The 20,726-nt window shown below is 43.7% G+C and overlaps 1 protein-coding gene across 1 annotated transcript in view; it reads right to left on the bottom strand.

Moving 5' to 3' along the window:
• ABCA1 (ATP-binding cassette, sub-family A (ABC1), member 1) overlaps nt 1-20,726 on the bottom strand; it is a 149,520-nt gene that overhangs the window by 50,115 nt on the left and 78,679 nt on the right. Inside the window, exons 8-17 of the mRNA XM_008587847.1 lie at nt 19,817-19,902; nt 14,327-14,567; nt 11,997-12,136; nt 11,534-11,650; nt 7,806-8,003; nt 6,313-6,518; nt 5,522-5,698; nt 3,876-4,098; nt 1,923-2,144; nt 668-872 (exon numbers count right to left, since the gene is read on the bottom strand). Coding sequence (XP_008586069.1) covers nt 668-872; nt 1,923-2,144; nt 3,876-4,098; nt 5,522-5,698; nt 6,313-6,518; nt 7,806-8,003; nt 11,534-11,650; nt 11,997-12,136; nt 14,327-14,567; nt 19,817-19,902 — 1,815 coding nt within the window. The remainder of the gene's footprint in view (nt 1-667; nt 873-1,922; nt 2,145-3,875; nt 4,099-5,521; nt 5,699-6,312; nt 6,519-7,805; nt 8,004-11,533; nt 11,651-11,996; nt 12,137-14,326; nt 14,568-19,816; nt 19,903-20,726) is intronic.

Below are 20,726 nucleotides of genomic sequence, written 5' to 3'. Positions count from 1 at the left end.
AGGTGAACCAAATAGAGTCAAACCTCACTCTCCAAGAACTTGATCTTACATGAAAATTTATCCCAAGGAAGGTTCATCTTGGACTTGGTCAAGAGATATATTAAAGAAAGTATCAAAAGAAATTGTATTGAATATTAATTTGATTAAATCACAGGTAAGGGCTTAGAGCCAGTATAACCTGTACTCAGGAAACAGAACCTCCCTAGTGGTACCCACTCTGGGGACACAGAATTACAGACTTGAGTCAGCATTGAAAGGAATCTCCTGGGCTTGTTGAACCAGTGTAACCCAACTGAGTTCACCTTCAGGCACCAACACATCAGCTGGTATGACCATAGGCACTTCTATGAGCCACAGTTCTCTCATTTGAAAAGTACTGGTTCTAGCAGTAACTACCTAAGGGAAGCCTTACGAGAAGTAAGTAAACCAAAGTATATAAAACACTTTGCACAGTGCCTGGCACACAGTGCTCAAGAAACAAGTGTTATATAAGTAGTAACAGTTGTACTTTCAGCATCAGCTATTTGTTTGCCATGGATTTAAAGCCTAAGCCACTTCCCAGGGAGCCCCACTCCTGCAGAAATGCCAGCACAAGGAAAGGAAAGCTCTGCAGCTAGAGATCATGCTTCCCTAGCAGATGCCAAAGCAGTGTGGAAGCTCAGCGTACCTGGAAAGACAGCCTCGATGTACCACGTCATCACCCCATAGAGGAAGCTGTCCAACAGCATCATGGAGACTGAAGTGGTGAGATTGAAACCATCTCTCTCCACAGGGCTCTCAAAAAGGTTGTCCCACTGCACCCCAATGCCCTGTTCTTCAAAAAGGGCAAAGTATTCACAGCCAAACCCAAAAGCCACAGGAGACAGCAGACTCTGTGAGAAAGAGGCAAAGTCAATTATCTATTTCCTTGTCTCTCTCATTTTTCTATCACTTCTCATGTAAATTACACCTGGAGAAATTTGAATTTGCAAATTGGATCAATTATAGGATATGGAAGTATTCATCTACAGAGTCCCTTTAGGGGAGTGGGCTCCCTTGTAGCATATAAAATGATTCCATTTATAACCACTCATTATGCACACACATTTCAGAAATGCATGTATGATGGAATGTCAAACTTTTAGAATTTTATGCTTCTAAAGATACCCCAAGGCTCAGCAATCCTGCCCCCTACATACACATACACCCACACACTCTCTGTCAAGGTCTTCTCAGGCTCCGTGCTCAGCCAGTGATGACTCAGGATCAGAGGAGCCTGTCAGGGGCTGCTGATGTCTATGGGGGTGAGAATGAGGCACCTGGAGTATCCTGTGAGTGACTGTTAGCTTTCCTTATAAGTGAGCCAGAGACAGCCGGAAACTTGCTCTTACAGGGGCTCCAAGGCTTCCCCTACTCTGTATAAGGGAAGGAAGTGTCCAAGTTAGGGGTTTATGGGAAGACAGGATACCTGCTTCTCAGTCTTGCTCAGGTCAGAAAAACAATACTCAAGCAAAACACCACACTGGACACAAGGGACCAGAGTCAAGAAGGAGCCACATCTGACCTCAGTTCTACCTGTGGCCCTCACTTTGTGGCAAGCTTAATGTGGACAACAGAGCTAAGAGAGAAAGGGTGAAGATGGCATCTATTGCCTAAAGTCATTCCCCAATGCCACCGATCCCCAGACAGGTTCAAATGCAGTTTGGCTTCGAAAAATTCAATTCAACCAGCATTCACTGAGAGAACTAAAGATAAATAATTTAATAAGACACAACCCCTGACTTCAAAGAGCTTAGAATCTAGAACTGAGGTTCAAGTCTCATTGGTAAGAGACTCTCATTCTGTTCTCAACTTGCTGCTTCTACTCTGGGACTGCAGAGGGGAGGTCAAAGGCCTGGAGTGGCCCTGAGTGCAGCTACTGCAGAAGGGCCAGCATTACTCACCACAAAGAACTTGAGTGTGAAGCCCACATAGTCCTGCCATGCCACACACAGGACGTAAGGCAGGTACAGCATGAAGTAGATAATGCCTCCACAGGCTGCTGCCAGGTTGGCTCTGGAGAAAACCGTGCTAATCAGGAAACACTGCAGGATAGTCACCACAGCAAACACAGACAGGAAGACAAACACCACGCTGGGGTCGCTGTAAGGCAGCAGGTTTCCTAACTGGGAAGGAAGAGACCCATTAAATGAGCTGCCTCAACAAGCCCAAGCACTCACTTGTGTGATCTATGGAAAAAAATTCAGGGTTCATTCATACTCATCTTAGAGATAATGCAGAAATAATGCTGTTCATTTTTCTGATTGAGGCCTCAAGAATAGAAAGGACTTACCCAAGACTACACAGAAAAATCATGGCAGAGTTAGGAATAGAACAGAGTCCAGGGCTTTCTATTCTATCTCAATGGCTGATTTTGCTATTCATTTCTCCAACAGGTAATATTAACTGGTTTCTCTTTTTATAAGGACTATGACTGTTGGCACCAAAAAGAGTTGTGAGAAATAATGTCCCACATGACTGCTCTCTCCAAAAGCTGAGGGAAATGGCCAGGCAATCTTGATTTTCCCTCTGATAACCATGGATTCTGCATTCTCACAATTATTTGAACTCTTATGGATATTCTGAGCTTCTCCCCAGCCACTGGGTATATTTCAGCAGGACCCGCCAGCCTGCAGTGGTTCCAGAGCAGCACCCATGTGCTAGCTGCAGGACCACCACCCTACCACAGAGCTCAGCCCCTTGCAGTTAGATACCAGAGCATGAGGGACGGGTTTGCTTTTAGCAAGAACTGCATTCAAATCCTGGCTCTGCCATCCTGCTGTGTGCCCTCAGTGAAGGCTTTGACCTTTGGCTTTGTTTGCTTGTATGTTAAATGGGTTATTTAGTGAGGACATAATAAGGCAACACATGTGATGTGCTTTAAACAGTGCTCAGCAGTCAGTAAATGCTCAGTTGTAGCAGATGGTAGCTAGTATTAAATTAAATGTCACTTCCTATCCCTTTGCACTCTCCTCTTCTCAAAAATATTTATTTTTACATCATTCATCCTTATATGAAATGATTGCACAGAAAGAACACTGGGATATACATATGTTAATGTATGGGGCAGACACAAAAGTGCACTGTCCAGAGTCTCCTTTAAGGGCGGGCTTATTGCTGGTTGTCAGTAGACAGCCCCCAGGTGTCAACATCTCTGGGTTTGTCACAGCTACAGAGAGCCATCTGGCCCTGGAACATAACACTTTCCAGGGCAGCCAACATTCATTGACTGACTGATGGGGCTGAGATAGAGAGTGTCAGGGAGGGAGGCCTTGAGGGAGCAAAAGGGGCCAGACATTTCAGCTCAGTGAGGAACAACTCCACCAAACTGTATATGCTCCAGGGTGCCCCAGGGGATTGGCCACACACTACAGTTCAACTCCTCCCTCTGCCCAATCCTGCACACCCCACATCCCTTCCACAAGTGTTGATCCCTAATAAATAACCATATGCCAAACTCTGTTTCAGCCTCTGCCTACAGACAACCTGACCTGTGACAGCATATATCCTTCTGATTATAGTTTTTATACACTTTGGGACCACCCAGTTCTTCTAAGAAAGCATCCACGAGCCACTGCCAAGTAGGCAGCATGGTGCAGTTAAGTAGGTGCTTACCTGGAAAGCACGAGCCCTGAATTCTAGTCATGCTTAGCTGCTAACCAGCTGGGTTGACCTTGGGTAGGTTGCCGCCCCCTCTCTGGGCCTCACTTTCTCCAACTATAAACGGAGGGAACTGTAGGAAATGACATGTAGAATGCCTGGCCTCCCAGAGTGTGCTTTTCTTCCTCTCCTCCCTTAGGCTGTGTTGGACTGTTCAGGAGTTCTCTAGCAAGGAAGAGTGAGTGAGGCAGATTTACCTTCAGGATGACCATGAGCAGGCTGGCGCTCACGAGCAGGGGGATGAGGCTGCTGATGAACCAGCTAAACCAGAGGATGCCATTGTCCAGGCCCATGATCCGCATGGTCTCCTTCAGCCGTGCCTCCTTTTCATACACTATGCCCTTGATGATCACAGCCACAGAGTAAATCCAGGCCAGTGTCATGAAGAGGGGCATTGACCGGCTCATCACCCGCAGGAAGCTGGAGGGCAAGGGGAGAATGAAAGACACATGTGAGCCAGGCTCATGGGGTCAAGGCCTCAGAGCCTGCATGCTGGAGGAACACCACACTTGGGCCACAGAAGTGCGGGCACTCTGGACTCTGAAATGCACAGCTTAATGGATGCTTCATGAACAGCATAAGGTAGGCATAAAAATTAGGCTAACACAGTGTCGCCAAGTAAACTTTCTTTGGGGGTTTTCTGTAAGAACTTAGTAACTGTGGAATGTCATTAAGCTAAAAGTGAATTATTTTAAAGTACTAAGAATCAAAACAAAAACAAAAACCCAACTCATGCTCTCATTCAACACCTCCAACATCATCTCACTATTGATTTGCTTAGCATAACTCTTATCACAGTGCAGGAATACACTTCAGGCAGTAATATTTCCGATTCCAAACTAGACTAGGAAATGCAATGCTGCAAAGTAAAAGGGACACAGATTTTGGACCCTGCCACTTGAGGTTCAAGTCCCAGATTTATCACTTAGGCATTTACTCACTGTGTGACAACTAGCAAGGCTCTTAATGCCCCTGAACTCCCGTATTCTCATGTTAAGACATCCTTTCTAGAGTAAACCTTGGCTTAGGGGTCTTTAGAAAAGTCCTTTGGAAAATTCTGTCTAATTATTCTGAAGGTGAAAAGCAAGATATTTTCTGATGACCTGGAAAAGCTAGATAACCATACAAGGAAATAGGTCATTCAATGCAAAACAGCAAACACAAGGAAAGGAACCTGCTCTTTCTGCACCAATTCCTACACACACATACACACACACCACCACCAACAAAAACAGAGAATAAGAGAATTTCCAGAATTTGGAAGGCACATTAAATATTTCAGATGTTTGGAATAACTACACCTCTGCCCATTCTCACTTATAAGAAATCATTAGATCCAAAGGCAGAGTTCCCACAATAAGAACTTGCCAGCTTAGTGACTAAACACTAAAAGATTATCTTAAAAAATCTAAGACAAAGAAGCTTTGTTCAGTTTCATTTGGATTGTTTCAAAATGTGGTTTACCACTTAGAGGAAGTGGATAAATTGACACCAAATCTGCTTTTACAAGTGTAGACTGCTGTTTCTGTGTTTGGAGGTACGTGAGAATATGTGCTTGCATGTGTTTGCCCATGACACATTTCAAACTTGCAGACTGGGCAAATTCTGACCAAAAGAGTAGAATATAAAAAATAAAAGCAGTGGTAACCATGGGCAAGAAAAGAGGGAGGATTACTTGTGGGCACGTAAGTATTTCTGTCTATGATGTGGCTGAAACCTATATCTGGCATCTTATTTCCAGATGATTCACACATACACACACACACACACACACACACACACACATTCTACCTGGAAAAGTGCTAACTGGTTAAATAAAGACGGTGGTTTGTGGGTAACTTACATGTCATCAACATAGCAGGGGTAGGGCATCTGCTGCACATAGACACCAGTTTTCTTCTCGGTGCCCGTCAGCACCCTGATGATCGCCTGCTCCACTACATCCTGCAAGTAGGCAAAGCCGCCCCAGACGTACCTCATGTCTTCAAAGGGATCAGCCCGAGGACCAGGGTCCCAGTACCTAAAATCAAACCACAAGTGATCAAGAATTCCTTTAGAACCATACAACAACAACAAAATCCAATCACCCACAATCTCACCACCCTTACACCAAGACACTATTCTTATTTTTGTATCTTAGTTTCTGGTCTCCGTTAACACGTACACATAATTCGTAAATAGACACAGTCAGAACAAGCATACTACTTGCTGGTTTGGTTTCTTCCCCTCCATTGGCTACCTAACATTGCATCAAGTGAACCTACCAAAATTTACTTAACCGTTCCATTTTTATCAGTGATCCACCCTCTTTCATAAAAATGGATAATGCCAGCACAAAGAACCCTAACATCTTTTTTTCCTTATTTATTTTTGTTGTTGTTGCTGTTGACTTCATTCCTTGGGATTAATTCCCTTGAGTGGAAATGCTGAATCAATAGCTACTGATATCTTATGACCTCTGAAAGAATGCCCTTTAGAAATGAATGTACCAATTTCACCAAAATCGTGCCACCCATTTGAGTTATTTTTTGTTGAAATTTCTACTAAATTATTAGTTAAAATAAAGTACCTCTTGTCATAATAGCTGCACTTGACTTCCCCAAGACTGGGCTGTGGCGATGGGATTCCACTTACCCATCTTTGATTTTATTCGTCCTCTCCACATTGTCAATGTCCATTCGAATCTTGTACTTGACATGGTGGGGCAGCTTAACACTGCCTGGAGTGACTCCAGTGAACACGATACCAGCCCAGAACTTCCTCTCATCCAGCAGCACCATAGACTTGTTGATGAGCCGGACTTCTGTTGCTATCGGCTCCAGCTTGTTCAGGTTGACACACTGGTGGAGGAACAGCCTTTGTGAGAACACTGGTGGTCAGGAAAACAGGCAGTGGCCGACACAGATGCTACCCTACAAGGCAAGTACTAACTGCATGATTTTTTATCCTCACTCTCTAATCCTTTCTAAAGTAGTTGTCTAATCTTCAACCAGGAATGGATCATTTTGGTTTTTAACTGAAATTTAAGAGAAATGCTGAAAGTATTTAGAGATAAGTTACTAGCATTGATTTTTATGGAGAGAAAGGGGTGAAAACAAGGATAATATTTTATTTTCCTTTATGTTTTTATAGCAATTTTGAGTAACAGCAACTAATCAAACAATCAAATAGAGCAAAAAAAATCTTTTATTCATCCCTATTAAGTAACATAATTTTTAGAACTAAATTTTAAAACTTTTATCTGTCCTGAATTAGATTTTGGATAAGTTTCCTAAATAATAACATCTTAAAGGAATGCTTTCTTGCGATTAGGCATTCGTATGCATGAACGTAGAAAAACCTGGAAGACAATGGATAGAAACATTCTTGAGTCAATATAGAATAAACCTAGATTTTGTTTTATTTACTCATTCAACTAATATTATTGATTGCCTCTTGTATGCCAAGCCCTGTATTAGGCCTGAGGGATACTGATGTAAGACTATACACATTTTATTTCTACACTTTCCTCCAGTCCAAACTATTTTCAGAGAAAGAAGCCATAGCCTTTTCTAAATGACCCACATAACAGATCTTGAGTCAATATAGAATAAACCTAGATTTTGTTTTATTTACTCATTCAACTAATATTATTGAGTGCCTCTTGTATGCCAAGCCCTGTATTAGGCCTGAGGGATACTGATGTAAGACTATACACATTTTATTTCTACACTTTCCTACAGTCCAAACTATTTTCAGAGAAAGAAGCCATAGCCTTTTCTAAATGACCCACATAACAGATATAAAATCAAACCACAAGTGATCAAGAATTCCTTTAGAACCATACAACAACAACAAAATCCAACCACCCACAATCTCACCACCCTTACACCAAGACACTATTCTTATTTTTGTATCTTAGTTTCTGGTCTCCGTTAACACGTACACATAACTCGTAAATAGACACAGTCAGAACAAGCATACTACTTGCTGGTTTGGTTTCTTCCCCTCCATTGGCTACCTAACATTGCATCGAGTGAACCTACCAAAATTTACTTAACCATTCCATTTTTATCAGTGATCCACCCTCTTTCATAAAAATGGATAATGCCAGCACAAAGAACCCTAACATCTTTTTTTCCACTCACCTCCATGAAGCGAGTTATGGTCTGGATTGCCTGGTTGGTCTCATTGAAAGCTTCTCTCCAGGTGTACACAGAGCCAGTAGCAGATTGGACATCCTCCGGGTGCTTGGCCAAAAATGCCACAATGTCTTGAGCTGTCCAATTTAAGCCCTCCAACTGCTGTTCCCAAAAGTGGTCATTGCCTCTGCTGTCCAAGAGCATCTGCCATTCCAGTGAGAAAATACAAGTAGTAAACACCAACTAAATCTTGATGAGCGCTATTTGATGCCTTCACATACATTATCTCTTTTTTTATCTTCACAGAAAATTATGAGGTAGATAACAATGTCCCCATTTTACAAGTGAGAAGACTGAGGTTCAATAAAAAAGAATGTGATTTTAACCAAGGCTGAGTCACAATGATAATAATAATAGGTAGGTATGGACTTGTGACTTAACAGTCAGAGCCATCAGAATTCAGAGTACACCTCCTTTCCATTATATCAAATAGCTCAGCTTAATGGTATTAACAACAGTTACAGCAATACTACTTACTCTGTACAGTTACTATGTTGACTCCATGAGGAGAGTACCATTAATATTTCCCATTTTACAGATGGGAAAGTGAGGTTCAGAGAGGTTTAGTCCCTAATATAAGGCCACACAGCTAATAAGTAGCAAAGCCAGGATATGAAACACAAACCCTCAGACTCTAATGTACCCCCTCACTGCATTATATTGCCCCTCTTCTTCCGAGACCCAGTCTGATGATCCTACATAAAAACCCTATCTCTAGACTGAACCTACTTTTACTGCTTAGTTAGGGAAAACTATGCTGCTAGTTAAACCAAGTAAAATATAATCTTTCCCAACTGCATGACCAATTGTATGGATTATGACACAAAGGAGGCCTATTTTCCATCTCCTATTCTCCCTAGCCGCTTGGGCCACCAAGAAAGAGAAGGACAAGTCAATCTGGTGCTCAACCAGCAGATCCAGAGGGGCTGGCGCAGAGACCTGTGCAGATGCGCTGCTGCCAGGAAAACAGGTGGGCTGCCAACTCAGCAAAAAGAAGACGCACCTGCAACGCCTGCCACAGCATCGGGAGGGAAGCAGCAGCCCTGGCTCTACCGCACTGCAATCTCCAGGGGTCTGAAGACTGCTGCTTTTGTTAATCAGTCTTATTTTCACTAACATTATAAACTTTTTCCCCTTGTGGCTTCATACTTATTATTTTAATGGCAGCACAATGACTTTATAAAGTTTATATACTATAATTTCATTAACTACTCCTGTACTGCTGAGCATTTAGTCTATTTCCAATTTCTCACAATAACAATTATTAGCGCCATAACATTTTCTCTCATACGGTGACTTCTTTAAAATTACTTCTACAGGCTACATCCCTGGGGCTGTGTGGAATGGAGGTTGGCATATTTTTTATGGTTCTTGAAATTTTCATTCCCAATTGCCTTCCAGGAAGGAATAACAATTTATACTCTCATCAGTAAAACAATTATATGTATTTTGTTAACATAATAGATACAAAGTTGCACCTCACAAAAGTTCACAGAGGCATGAGCTGGCAATTCTGAAACTACTCTGGATACTTGAACTGAACGAATAAGAGCAGTATGAAGAGAAATGGCATTTGGGGTAGGGCTGCCCTGCCCAGTGTGGCAACATGTCCAAGAAGGACAGCAAGACCACAGAGATATGCCCAGTGAGGTCACTGACAGTGGGCAGAGACAGCAGAAAGATAAGGGCTACCCCAGCAAAAGCACTAGCCTCAGGCATTGCCTCATAGACCAGATGTCTGGCTGCAAGAGGTGCTGAGAATCCCATGCTGGTGGAGGTAAGTGAACACTCCTTAAGGGAGGGAGGAAAGCACTTGAAGGAGGCTCCTCTGACTTCCACCCCAGGAGGACGGGTATCTAATCTGTGTCTTCAGCCCTGACCACCCTCCTGCACTGCAGACCCCAAAAGCCAACAGCCTACTGGACGTCTCCACCATCCACCCAACTGAAAATCAAGAATCACCCTGATGCCTCCGGCTCGTTCACTGCCCCACAACCAAGCAGTCCCCAGCCTCACCTCCTGCATTATACCTTGGCCATACACTCGGAGAGCCTCTGCCCTGCTCTCTGCCTTCCATCCATCCATCCTCCCTCTTCAATTCATCCATCATATCAGAGTACCACATCTTCATCTCCCCTTGCTTAAAATTCTTTCATGGTCCCCCAGGGCTTAAGTTCCTAAGCTTGACACAAAAGTCTCTCTAAGGCATGCCATGCCTTTCGCTTTAGCCATAGCTTCTCCATTTCCTATCACACACCCTGGATTCTCCCAGCTAGATTCCTAATGAACACCACTGCCATGTTTACAAGGGCCTTGTCCTATAAGAACTGGGAGCTTATATGCAGTTGGAGTGTCAAAGGCAAACTCTCGATTTAAGAGTAGGGAAGTGTCTATTAGCCCACAAATCAAAACTCACCGAGTCCGCAGGACCCCTTATCATACTCTGAGACCCATAGAGAAAAAATCCAGCTAGAAGAAATATGGATTCTTAGGAGAAGACCAGGAAGAAGAGGCCTGAGACCACACTGAGGTCTACAGTGCTGTCCATGGCAAGATCATGTGAATTCCTTACAGAGGAGAGACTGCAGCCCAGCAGAGACCCACACTTGGAGGGCATGAGCTATTGCTATTAGTCAGTGTATATGCATACAAATTATTGTTCATGCTTTTCTCACTGAAGTTCCTTGTTTACAGGCTCCAATTGAAGAATTCTGCACTTGTGTAAAAGGACTAGTGCAACAAAGGAGACCCTGGCTTCTCATCACCGGAGCTTTCTTCTCTGGTAACCTGCCTCCTAGGATACCAGGGGACAGTCCCCAACTTCAGAAGAGTTCCCACCAGGCAGGTACAGCCTCTAAAACTCAGCCATCCCTTGGATCAATGCAGTCTAAGACAAGAAAGCAGGCAAAATCCTCTCCTACTTCTTAGTGGCAGCAGAGACAAAAGGAAGAGGCCCCCCTTACCACGGAAATAGGAAATAGTCTCATGACTCTCACTCAGCCCAAGGCAGGGAAGATGTGATTAAATGGCACTCAAGCTCAAGCAAAGGAGACATTCTGTTCTTGCTGAGACTGCTCCGCTTCCGAATCCAATTGTCTCTAGAGCACTTATCTCCCTCAAGTGGCTCGGAAGCACTAACTGCAATTCCCCTCCCTCCACGCAGTGACGGCAGCTCTGCGCACAACAGTGCCTTAGGAACAAATATCTCAGGTCTGTCTACGTGTCAGACCACACTTTTGCCCCCACACCTTCTTCTAAGAACTACCAAGACACAGGAAGGCTAAAGAATATGCTGAGACTGGGTCAGGAGCTGGAGGCAGAAATAAAAATAGCCAAGATCCTACAAGCACCAAACTACTTCCAAATACCAGCCCTCATTACGTTTTGTAGAAAATTGGTATTTGACCACCAGAGGCATGGATGCTGATGTGCACAGTGTTACCTCTGCACCATGGCCTGTATATCCACTGACCACCAGAGACATGGATGCCAATGTGCACACTGTTACCTCTGCACCATGGCCTGTACTTCCAGAAAGGCAGCAGCCCTGTGGCTTGAGCTATGCTCACTATATCTCAACTTAAAGAATTCTCATCTCAGTCACTTCTGGGAAAGTGACCAGAAACTCAACTCTCCAGTATTAAGCAGCCACATAGTAATCAGAGGACACTCACCCGGACAAGGTCCATTTCCTGGCTGTTCTCCATGAAGGCCCAGATCTTGGGGCTGAGCTCTTTCCACATGCCTTCCAGATCGTGGAACACAGCTAGTTCCTGAAAGGTCCTGTTCACCTTGAGTCAGGCAGGGAGCCAGGGCCCACAGAAAAAGGAGGAGAGGCAGAGACAATGAGCAACTCAGCTACTCCCTGAAAAGATACTCCATCTCAGCAACCCCTTGTCATTCCCTCACCCCCTATCCCCAAGAAATGCCTGCCTATAGTCATGATTTAAATACCTAAGGCTGGGGAGCTGGCCCTCAATGGCCAGCTCTGGTCTGGATTAGACTTGAGGTTTTCATTCTTTGGAAGTCCCAGAAGAGCCATGAGTATACTCAGCACACTCCATCTGAAGCCACCTTTATTTTGCTTCTATTTCTGGGAGGATTCTGGGGAGGAAGTCTTGGGCCTGGGCAGCTTACCTCAGCCATAACCTGCCTCGTGGCTGGAGTGTCAGGCGTGTACAGGATCTTCCCAACAAGCAGTGGCTTGAGAGCTTTCCAAATAATGCGGGAAAGAGGACTAGTCTCTAGATTCTTCATCAAATCGTTGCAATAAGGAGCTACAAAGAAGATGGAAGATGAAACTCATTCATAGGCATGGTCATATGCTGGTAGGGACTTACAAGGGCTTTGGAGCCAGACAGACAGTCTTGGGTTCACATTCCAGCTCTACCACTTAACAATCAAGTAACAAATAACTTTATTCGTCTGAGCTCAGTTTGCTCTTCTGAAAAAATAATGTTCACAATATCTACTTGGCAGAAATGTAGAGAGGATTAACTTAGATGTTATCTGTAAAGCTATAATGATGCTTGGTAAATAATCAGCTTATTATAACACTGATGATGGCCAACTCACAACCAAGCCGAGCTAGAAAAATGTTTTTACTATGCACAAGCCCTCATAACTCTAGGTTCATACCCTCATGCCAGCCCTTACCACTCTGTTTTCACTGAAAATCACCAGGACTCTTGAGGGGAGATCAGAGGGCTGAATTCAGACTTTAGTTTTCAATAACCAAAATTTTCCCTTTAATTAATAAATTTCATTGCCAGTATACTTATACTTAATAAAAATGCAAAACAAAAAATCCAAAGTTGTAACAGACAAGTAGGTTTGATTATCTGCAAGGAACCCCCAATTTTTTTTTATTCTGGGTTTTTCCAGTTTTTGTTAGTTACCAAGTATCCTCTACATGCTGTGAAGATAATAGAATTTTCTTAAAAGAGGATTTGTTACCAACCTCCCTTGGGTTGATGTGCAAGCTGGGGGAGAAAGATGGCATTTCATAAAGCTGCCCCTAATGCCATCCTCCTCGGGCTTGTAAAAGCAACTTGCAATGTCTGGAGTGTTTTACTCCAGAAGCATAAAAGGTTCTTGTGTTACAGTAATGTACAAAAAGCTTCCTCGCTCAGTGTCTGAAAGACACACCTGCGGTTGGAAATGGAGAACAGCTCACCAGCATCATGTTTTCCAGGAAAAGGATGCCATTGTTTGAAACTGTAACACTGGATCCCTGCTGCCACCAGGCACAGGACACCCATCCCCACAACACTGCCCAAGTGTGGGTAGCAGATATGGTGTTACAAGGTTAGCACTGCCTTGCAACTAAGAGCGAGAAATAAACAGCAGATCGAATATTCAAGTGGGATGGTACACACACGCCACTATTAACAGGTAATTTATAGGTGGTGTGGTTTACAGGAAAAAGCATGGTGCCAGGTGGATTTGGACTTGATTTCTTGTTCTCTTGGATCAGCTATGATCAAGTGGCTTTGGGCATTTAACCTCCCTAAGCTTATGAAATGAGGGTTGCAGAACATCCCTTGCAGGGTTACCATGAGGGTGAAATGAGATAAATAGAATGCACAGAATATAGGAAATTTTACCTAAATGTTAGCTTTTGTTGTTGTTATTATTATTACTATTATTATTACTGATAACTCCTTTTTAAGTTTTTATTATAAAGCTTACCTCAATGGGAGTAATAATAACAATAAAAATGATAAAAGTACTAGCCTCTCATCCTTTAAAAAAAATGTTTCCAGCTTTATTGAGGTATAATTGACAAAAATTGCATAAACTTAAGGTGTACATCATGACATCATGATGTTTTGTTATATGTATATATTGTAAAAAGATTACCACAGTCAAGCTATTAATATATCCATGACCTCACAGTTACCATTTTTTGTCTGTGCGGTGAGCACACTTAAGATATACTGTTAGTAAATTTCAAGTATACAATACAGTGTTATTAACTATAGTCACCATGATGTGCACTAGATCTCCAGAACTTACTCACCTTGAATAACTGAAACTTTGTATCCTTTGACCAACATCTCCCCATCCTCTGCCCCCAGCCCCTGGCAACCTCCATTCTGCTTTTACGATTTTTTGATTTTTTCAGATTTTACATACAAGTGAGATCATGCAAGATTTGGCTTTCTGCCAGTATCTATCTCATCCCTGATTACTCTGGGAGTCACCTTCCCACATCCACCAGAAAATTGGGGAGTCTGACTTTCAATCTTTCATTACTTGACACACACTACTGTGCACCTGAGATGTGTCAAGCCCCACTCAAAGAACTGGGGACAGTCAGCTTATTAGGAAGAACCTCTCTCCCCCAGGAGCTCAGTCTGGTGGGCAAACAGGCATCTAACACTGCTACAGAGGGAGGAGGTGACACGGCCTGAGTCTAGAGCTAGGACAGGGTTGGGGACGGGGATTGGTCTGCAGATGCTCACTTGTCGAGTTGTCATAGAAGGTGTCAGCATCTTCCTCAGTGCCGTTGCCTCCAAAGAGGGCTTTGTAGTTGTTGTCCTCATACCAGTTGAGGGACTTGATCTTCAGTCCCCCACCCTCAGGATGGCCACAGACGATGCGGGACACAGCCTGGTATATCTCGGTGGAGGAGCTGGAGCTGTTCATGTTGGTCAGAAACATCACCTCTTGCCGCATGTCACTCCAGCTCCTCATGCTGAACAGCTGGTGTCAGAGATGGGGAGGAAGTGGAGAGGGAGGAAAGGACGGAGAAGGTTGGGGACAGAGAAGAGAAAGAACATTTTATTTTCTTGACCTCTCAAAAGCCATGTCCCAGAACATACTTTGTCCGTCATCTCGAAGCCTTGTGATAGGTTTGCCAGAACCTTGCTGATTTCAGGTCCACAGACCAGTAGCATCAGCATTATATGAGAGGTTGTTTAAAATGCAGGTACCGAGATCCCCTTCTGCTAGTGTGCAGAATTCAAACCTGCATTTTCACAAGATGCTCCGGTGATTCCTATGCCCATTAAACTTTGAGAAGCACAGCCTAGAAGTTAGTGGAGCCCCTGGGGATGGACTTTGTTTCATTGGGATTATCTTCCAATGCTTTCTCTGAACAGCTACGTCCCCTACCCTAACCTCTGTCAAGTGTCAAGCAATGGAAAAAGCATAAGGTGGGAGACTGATTGAATTCTAGCTATGTCCCTCATTAGTTTACAGCTTTACAAAAGTCATACCACGTCTCTGAAGTCCCAACTTTTCATCAAGATACTTTGTTTCATTGGGATTATCTTCCAATGCTTTCTCTGAACAGCTACGTCCCCTACCCTAATCTCTGTCAAGTGTCAAGCAATGGAAAAAGCATAAGGTGGGAGACTGATTGAATTCTAGCTATGTCCCTCATTAGTTTACAGCCTTACAAAAGTCATACCACGTCTCTGAAGTCCCAACTTTTCATCAAGACGATGAGGCTAAAACAGAGCATAGTGAGGAGTAAATCACATGATACACACGAGAGTGCCCTGCACAGAACAGCCCCGAACAGGATGTCAGGAGCCCCAGGCAGCTAGGCTGTCCGTGGCTTATACTCAACAAACATCACTGATACACAGTGCTTTCTCTCACATACAAATGTACTCCAGCACCTTGTAGAGTTCTTGGCCAATTGCTCTTATTATTAAATATTTATAGAGCACTTTGGATATCCACACATTTCACAATAAATCATTAATAAAGCCCTACATTCCTTGAAATATCACTGCATGTTCTCACCACCTGAGAAGACTAAGCCATGGAAAGCAAAAAGGTGAGGTTGTGGGACCGTGCACACACCCTGGAAGATTCCATGTGTCCAGGTTTCTACCTCTCAGAGCCTGCTGGTTCCCTGAGTGACATGGTCCTGACAACTGTAGGTCCTAACCTTCGCCTTCTGCCTCCAGTTTGGAGCTAGACTTTCCAGGGGTGGGTCAGAAGTCACACAGATTTCTCTCTACAGAGAGGAAGCATCTAGCACACTCTACAAGAACACAATTAGGTAGGTAGCTTTTCCTTGCTTTATCTTTTCATAACCTATGTGGGGCACATAGATGGGGAAGGGAACCTTTCATTTCAGAAAGAAACTTTCATTGGTTGATGGAACAGCCTTAGAGATGCTTAAATGACAGTGAGTAAAATCCACTCACGTCTCTCTCCACAGGCTGCCTCCCTACCTCCAGCTTACCAACCCCCAATCAAAAACCACATTTCTTCCCATGTAAAGCCAACACATCTTTGGAGAGAGGTACCAACAATCACTGAGTTATTGCAAACTGTTGGCTCTTCCCAGCACCTTCTTTGGGGCAAACTCCTTCTCATCCTCCCACACCTCAGCTAACACTCTACTCTTGCTCTGTGAAGCTCTACATGACTCACAGGGAGAGGCCGCCTTTCATCCTCCAGCCCACAAATGCTGGTGCTGTTAGATAATCATCTGCTGAGTGAATGAATGGGTAACTGACTTACTGCTTTCTCAATCCACTGCAATGGTCTTCATCCTCCCGTGCCCCCACCCCCACCCCATCTCTTCTCGATCAAACAGCCAGAGTGTAAACTCTAGGTCACATCGTGTCCCCCACTGCTACAAACCTCCACTGGCTTCCCATTTCACTCCAAATAAACTCAAAGCCTTACAGGGCCTCTACAGTGCTCGCCTCCTTTTCTGATCTCACCTCTGGCCACCACCTCACTTGCTCACTTTCTTTCAGCCACACTGGCCTCCTTCCTGGTCTTTAAACATGGTTCTTAAACGTGCCCTATCATCAGTGACTTCATATCTAGTCTTCTCCCTGCTTGGAGTGCCCATATCTAGTCTTCTCCCTGCTTGGAGTGCCCTTCCCTCTCCAAGGACAGGCTGTCACCTCCTTCAGGTTTAACTGTCCCTTTATCAAAGAGACAGTTATCAAACCTTCCCTCTCCAAGGACAGGCTGTCACCTCCTTCAGGTTTAACTGTCCCTTTATCAAAGAGACAGTTATCAAATCCCTACTCACCCCCTTTAAAATAGCAGCTTGTGAAATATTCATAGAGCACTGTCCGTCCCCCTTACCCTGCTTTATTTTTCTTCACTGCATGTATTCCTTCTGTCACATTATACAGAGAAGTTAGCATGTTCACTGCTGAGCCCCCAACATCCAGCAATGCCAAACACCTGGCTGGTGCTGGGTAGGGAAGATCTGGGACGCTGCCTCCCTGTCCTGCTTCCCAGTCTTGTCAGACACACCTTCCCCATCACTCACACGTGAACCTCAAGTCAGCTTTGATTCATCTCTCTCACTCTGTAAGTCCCACTTCTACCCAATTGCCAGCTCCTACTTTTTTCTTTGAAGGGTCTCCTTTCTCCTCCAGTTACCACCAGAGTTTATCATGAACTCCGAGGTATACTAGAATAGAAAGCAACAAGAAAGAACACAGGCTTTGGAGTCCAACAGTCCTTTGAAGGGTCTCCTTTCTCCTCCAGTTACCACCAGAGTTTATCATGAACTCCGAGGTATACTGGAATAGAAAGCAACAAGAAAGAACACAGGCTTTGGAGTCCAACAGTCCAGGGTTCAAATCCCAGTTCTGCCAATTAACTTACTGGGTGACTGGACAAGTTGCCTAACTTTTCTGAGCCTCAGTGTCATCTGTAAAATGGGCACAGTAGGACCCACCTTAGGTTTGTCATGTGGATTATACCCAGAAATGGGGTGAAACTACATCAACTGCTCAGAAAATGCAAGCTCCCTTTTTCCTTTCCAGGGTTGTGTGTTGGTCCAAACAACCCACTTTCTTTCCAAATACTGACCAAACACACAAATGTATTTGCTTATCTTCTCCCATGTGTCCCACAGAAACTGCAAGTTAGACCATGAGTAACTTGTCAGCAAAGTCACTTGAAGGTGCTCTACTGAGAGAAGCAGGTGGTTCTCCCTCACTTGTCCTGGACCAGGAGCAAGCAGGGCACAAAAAGTGGCTGCCAAGAAAAATGCATATTGTTCAGCTGGAGAGTTTCATTAGCATGGGAACGTCATATGCTTGCAATTATTGTTTTTTTTTTTTTTACTCCAGACAAAAGGCAGGGCCAGTGATGTCAGAGAAAACAGATGTAACCAAATGCTGAGTTTAGAGGCAGCCTCCCCTGTGACAGTCCCTGCTTTGCTTTCTGTAAGGCCAGAAATGAACAAGGGGGAAGAGGGCTGGACCTGCCCGGGCAATGCAGGGCATGTCCATGTCAGCTAACAGGGCCCTGGAGGAACAGCCATGGACTTGCCAAGCAGCTTCTCTTTCTCTTTCTGCCTCCTGGAAGAACCCCGGTTGGCCCAGCTTCTCCACCTTGTAAAAGGCCACCAGCCTTCATAACCAGAGTAACGAATGATAGGCTGGAAGAGGGCTTCTCCTCTTGAAAGTCAAGCCTATTCAATTCCAGACACAGCAGAATTAAAAGAAAGAACAGGACAGAAGAAAATACACTAAAAGGTCAACAGTGTGTAATCTCGGTGTTTTCTGTATGTATTTTCCAAATGTTCTGCATTTTCCACAATGAACACTCAATGCTTTTATTGTCGGAAAACACGAATTTTGGAATTTGGAAACAATGATATGGGCACTAAAAAATAGGTAAGTTAGATACATGAGCCAAAAAAGACAGACAGAGAGAGAGAGAGAGAGAAGCAGCTAAAAATAAGGCTGGACCAAGTCTGAGAAAATTTCCCCACAAATTAATCTTTTCCCATGTCCTATAGCATACAGCCTGCATTGCTGGCGCCCACTGGCCCTGGCTTAGCTCCTTATGCCTGGGGGCTCCAGACAGCTCCACCTTTCTAAGTCTAATTTGAAACAAGGCTGGGAGTCAGGCACGTGAAGCATTGGCAGGCTGGGAGTCAGGAAAGGTTAATTGTTTTTGCAAGCGCCTACAGGCCTTCTGATCCTAGTACAAAGATTACCCCGGTACATTTGTCAACATCAAGTCCTAAAAGGCAAACGCCACTTAATGTTCATTAAGAGACCGTATTCCCTAAGTTGAACCTCAAAGGCCGGATGTTGACAAGAGAAGAGCTGAGTTAGAGGTACTGTGTCATCCCCTCTACGTAGCAAACACTTGTTTTGGTAAAACCACTGTGGCCTTGCTACTGAGGAAGCAAAATTGAGAAGTTGCTGGTCACACAAAAGCAGTGCATGGTGGGTGAGAGAGAGAATTCNGAAAATTTCCCCACAAATTAATCTTTTCCCATGTCCTATAGCATACAGCCTGCATTGCTGGTGCCCACTGGCCCTGGCTTAGCTCCTTATGCCTGGGGGCTCCAGACAGCTCCACCTTTCTCAGTCTAATTTGAAACAAGGCTGGGAGTCAGGCACGTGAAGCATTGGCAGGCTGGGAGTCAGGAAAGGTTAATTGTTTTCGCAAGCGCCTACAGGCCTTCTGATCCTAGTACAAAGATTACCCCGGTACATTTGTCAACATCAAGTCCTAACAGGCAAACGCCACTTAATGTTCATTAAGAGACCGTATTCCCTAAGTTGAACCTCAAAGGCTGAGTTAGAGGTACTGTGTCATCCCCTCTACGTAGCAAACACTTGTTTTGGTAAAACCACTGTGGCCTTGCTACTGAGGAGGCAAAATTGAGAAGTTGCTGGTCACACAAAAGCAGTGCATGGTGGGTGAGAGAGAGAATTCTTCTCTTTATAAATACCATTACCTCAGGGCAGAGGGAATTACAAACAATGGGAGAAAGTTCTGGACTAGATATTGGGCCTTTAGCCAGTAAGTAATTATCTCAACCTCTGAGTCTTGGTTTTTTCATCTCTAAAGTAAAAAGATCAAAACATCATTTTTTAGATCACTTATGCTTCTAAAATTGATACTACATCTCATATGATATTCCAATCAAAAGGAACCCCTTGGCCAAACTAGAATTGGAAAAAGTGAGAGTGGATGGTCAACTTTCTGGTACTTACCTCTTGGGCCAGAGACCCAAGACTATCCAGCAAAGTTTTTGTGGCTTCAGCCAGCTCCTCACTGGGGAAAGATGTAGAGTTCAGTCCTATCTGGAATGAGAAAGAATACTTTGTTTCTGAGCTCAAATGTAAACCTGAAATCTATTGAAAATAAACAAGTTAATTAAAACCATTCACCATCCTGAATTTCAAAAACAACAAACCAGCTCCTAACCAAAATAAAAGATATTATGGTTATTCTAACTATATGTTTACATGTTGTTTTCTTCAGATAAGAACTACTAATTCTTTTATAAATGGCTTTAAATGGTGTAGGAATATATATATTTAAAGCTAGTTAATATACAATAGATAAAATAGCTTGCACACATGCGCACATGTGTGTCCAATACAACTCTGACCACAAATTCCCAACTCTGTCTATGATTCTGCAAGACGGGTAATGTGGAAATGGCCCTGAGACATAAGTTTATGATGGCTCACAAGAAAGAAGGAACTGTAAAAATTAAAGCTGTGGGGCCAACCCCGTGGCGCACTTGGGAGAGTGCAGCGCTGGGAGCACTGGTGTGCTCACTAGCTGAGCACGGTGCGGGTGACACCAAGCCAAGGGTTGCGATCCCCTTACCAATCACGAAAAAGACAAAAAAAATAAATAAATAAATATGTGAAAAGCAGAGGAGAAAGGAATTGTCTTTCACTGTGTTAATTCAGCATTATTTCTAAAACAGGAAATTTAAAACAGAACACTTATTTTTATGTCATTTTAGTCAAATCTTTATATTTACTAATTCATATATTTAGTTGCTGTTATACACCACCTAACTGCACAGTAAATATAAGAAAGTAATTAATTAGGCCCAAAGAAAAGATAAATTAGAGCAGACAGCCGAAGCTAAAGAAGAAAAAAGAA

Source organism: Galeopterus variegatus, unplaced genomic scaffold (assembly GCF_000696425.1).
Source record: "Galeopterus variegatus unplaced genomic scaffold, G_variegatus-3.0.2 Scaffold4570, whole genome shotgun sequence".
NCBI lineage: Eukaryota > Metazoa > Chordata > Mammalia > Dermoptera > Cynocephalidae > Galeopterus > Galeopterus variegatus.
This window is presented reverse-complemented; position numbering and strand designations above follow the sequence as displayed.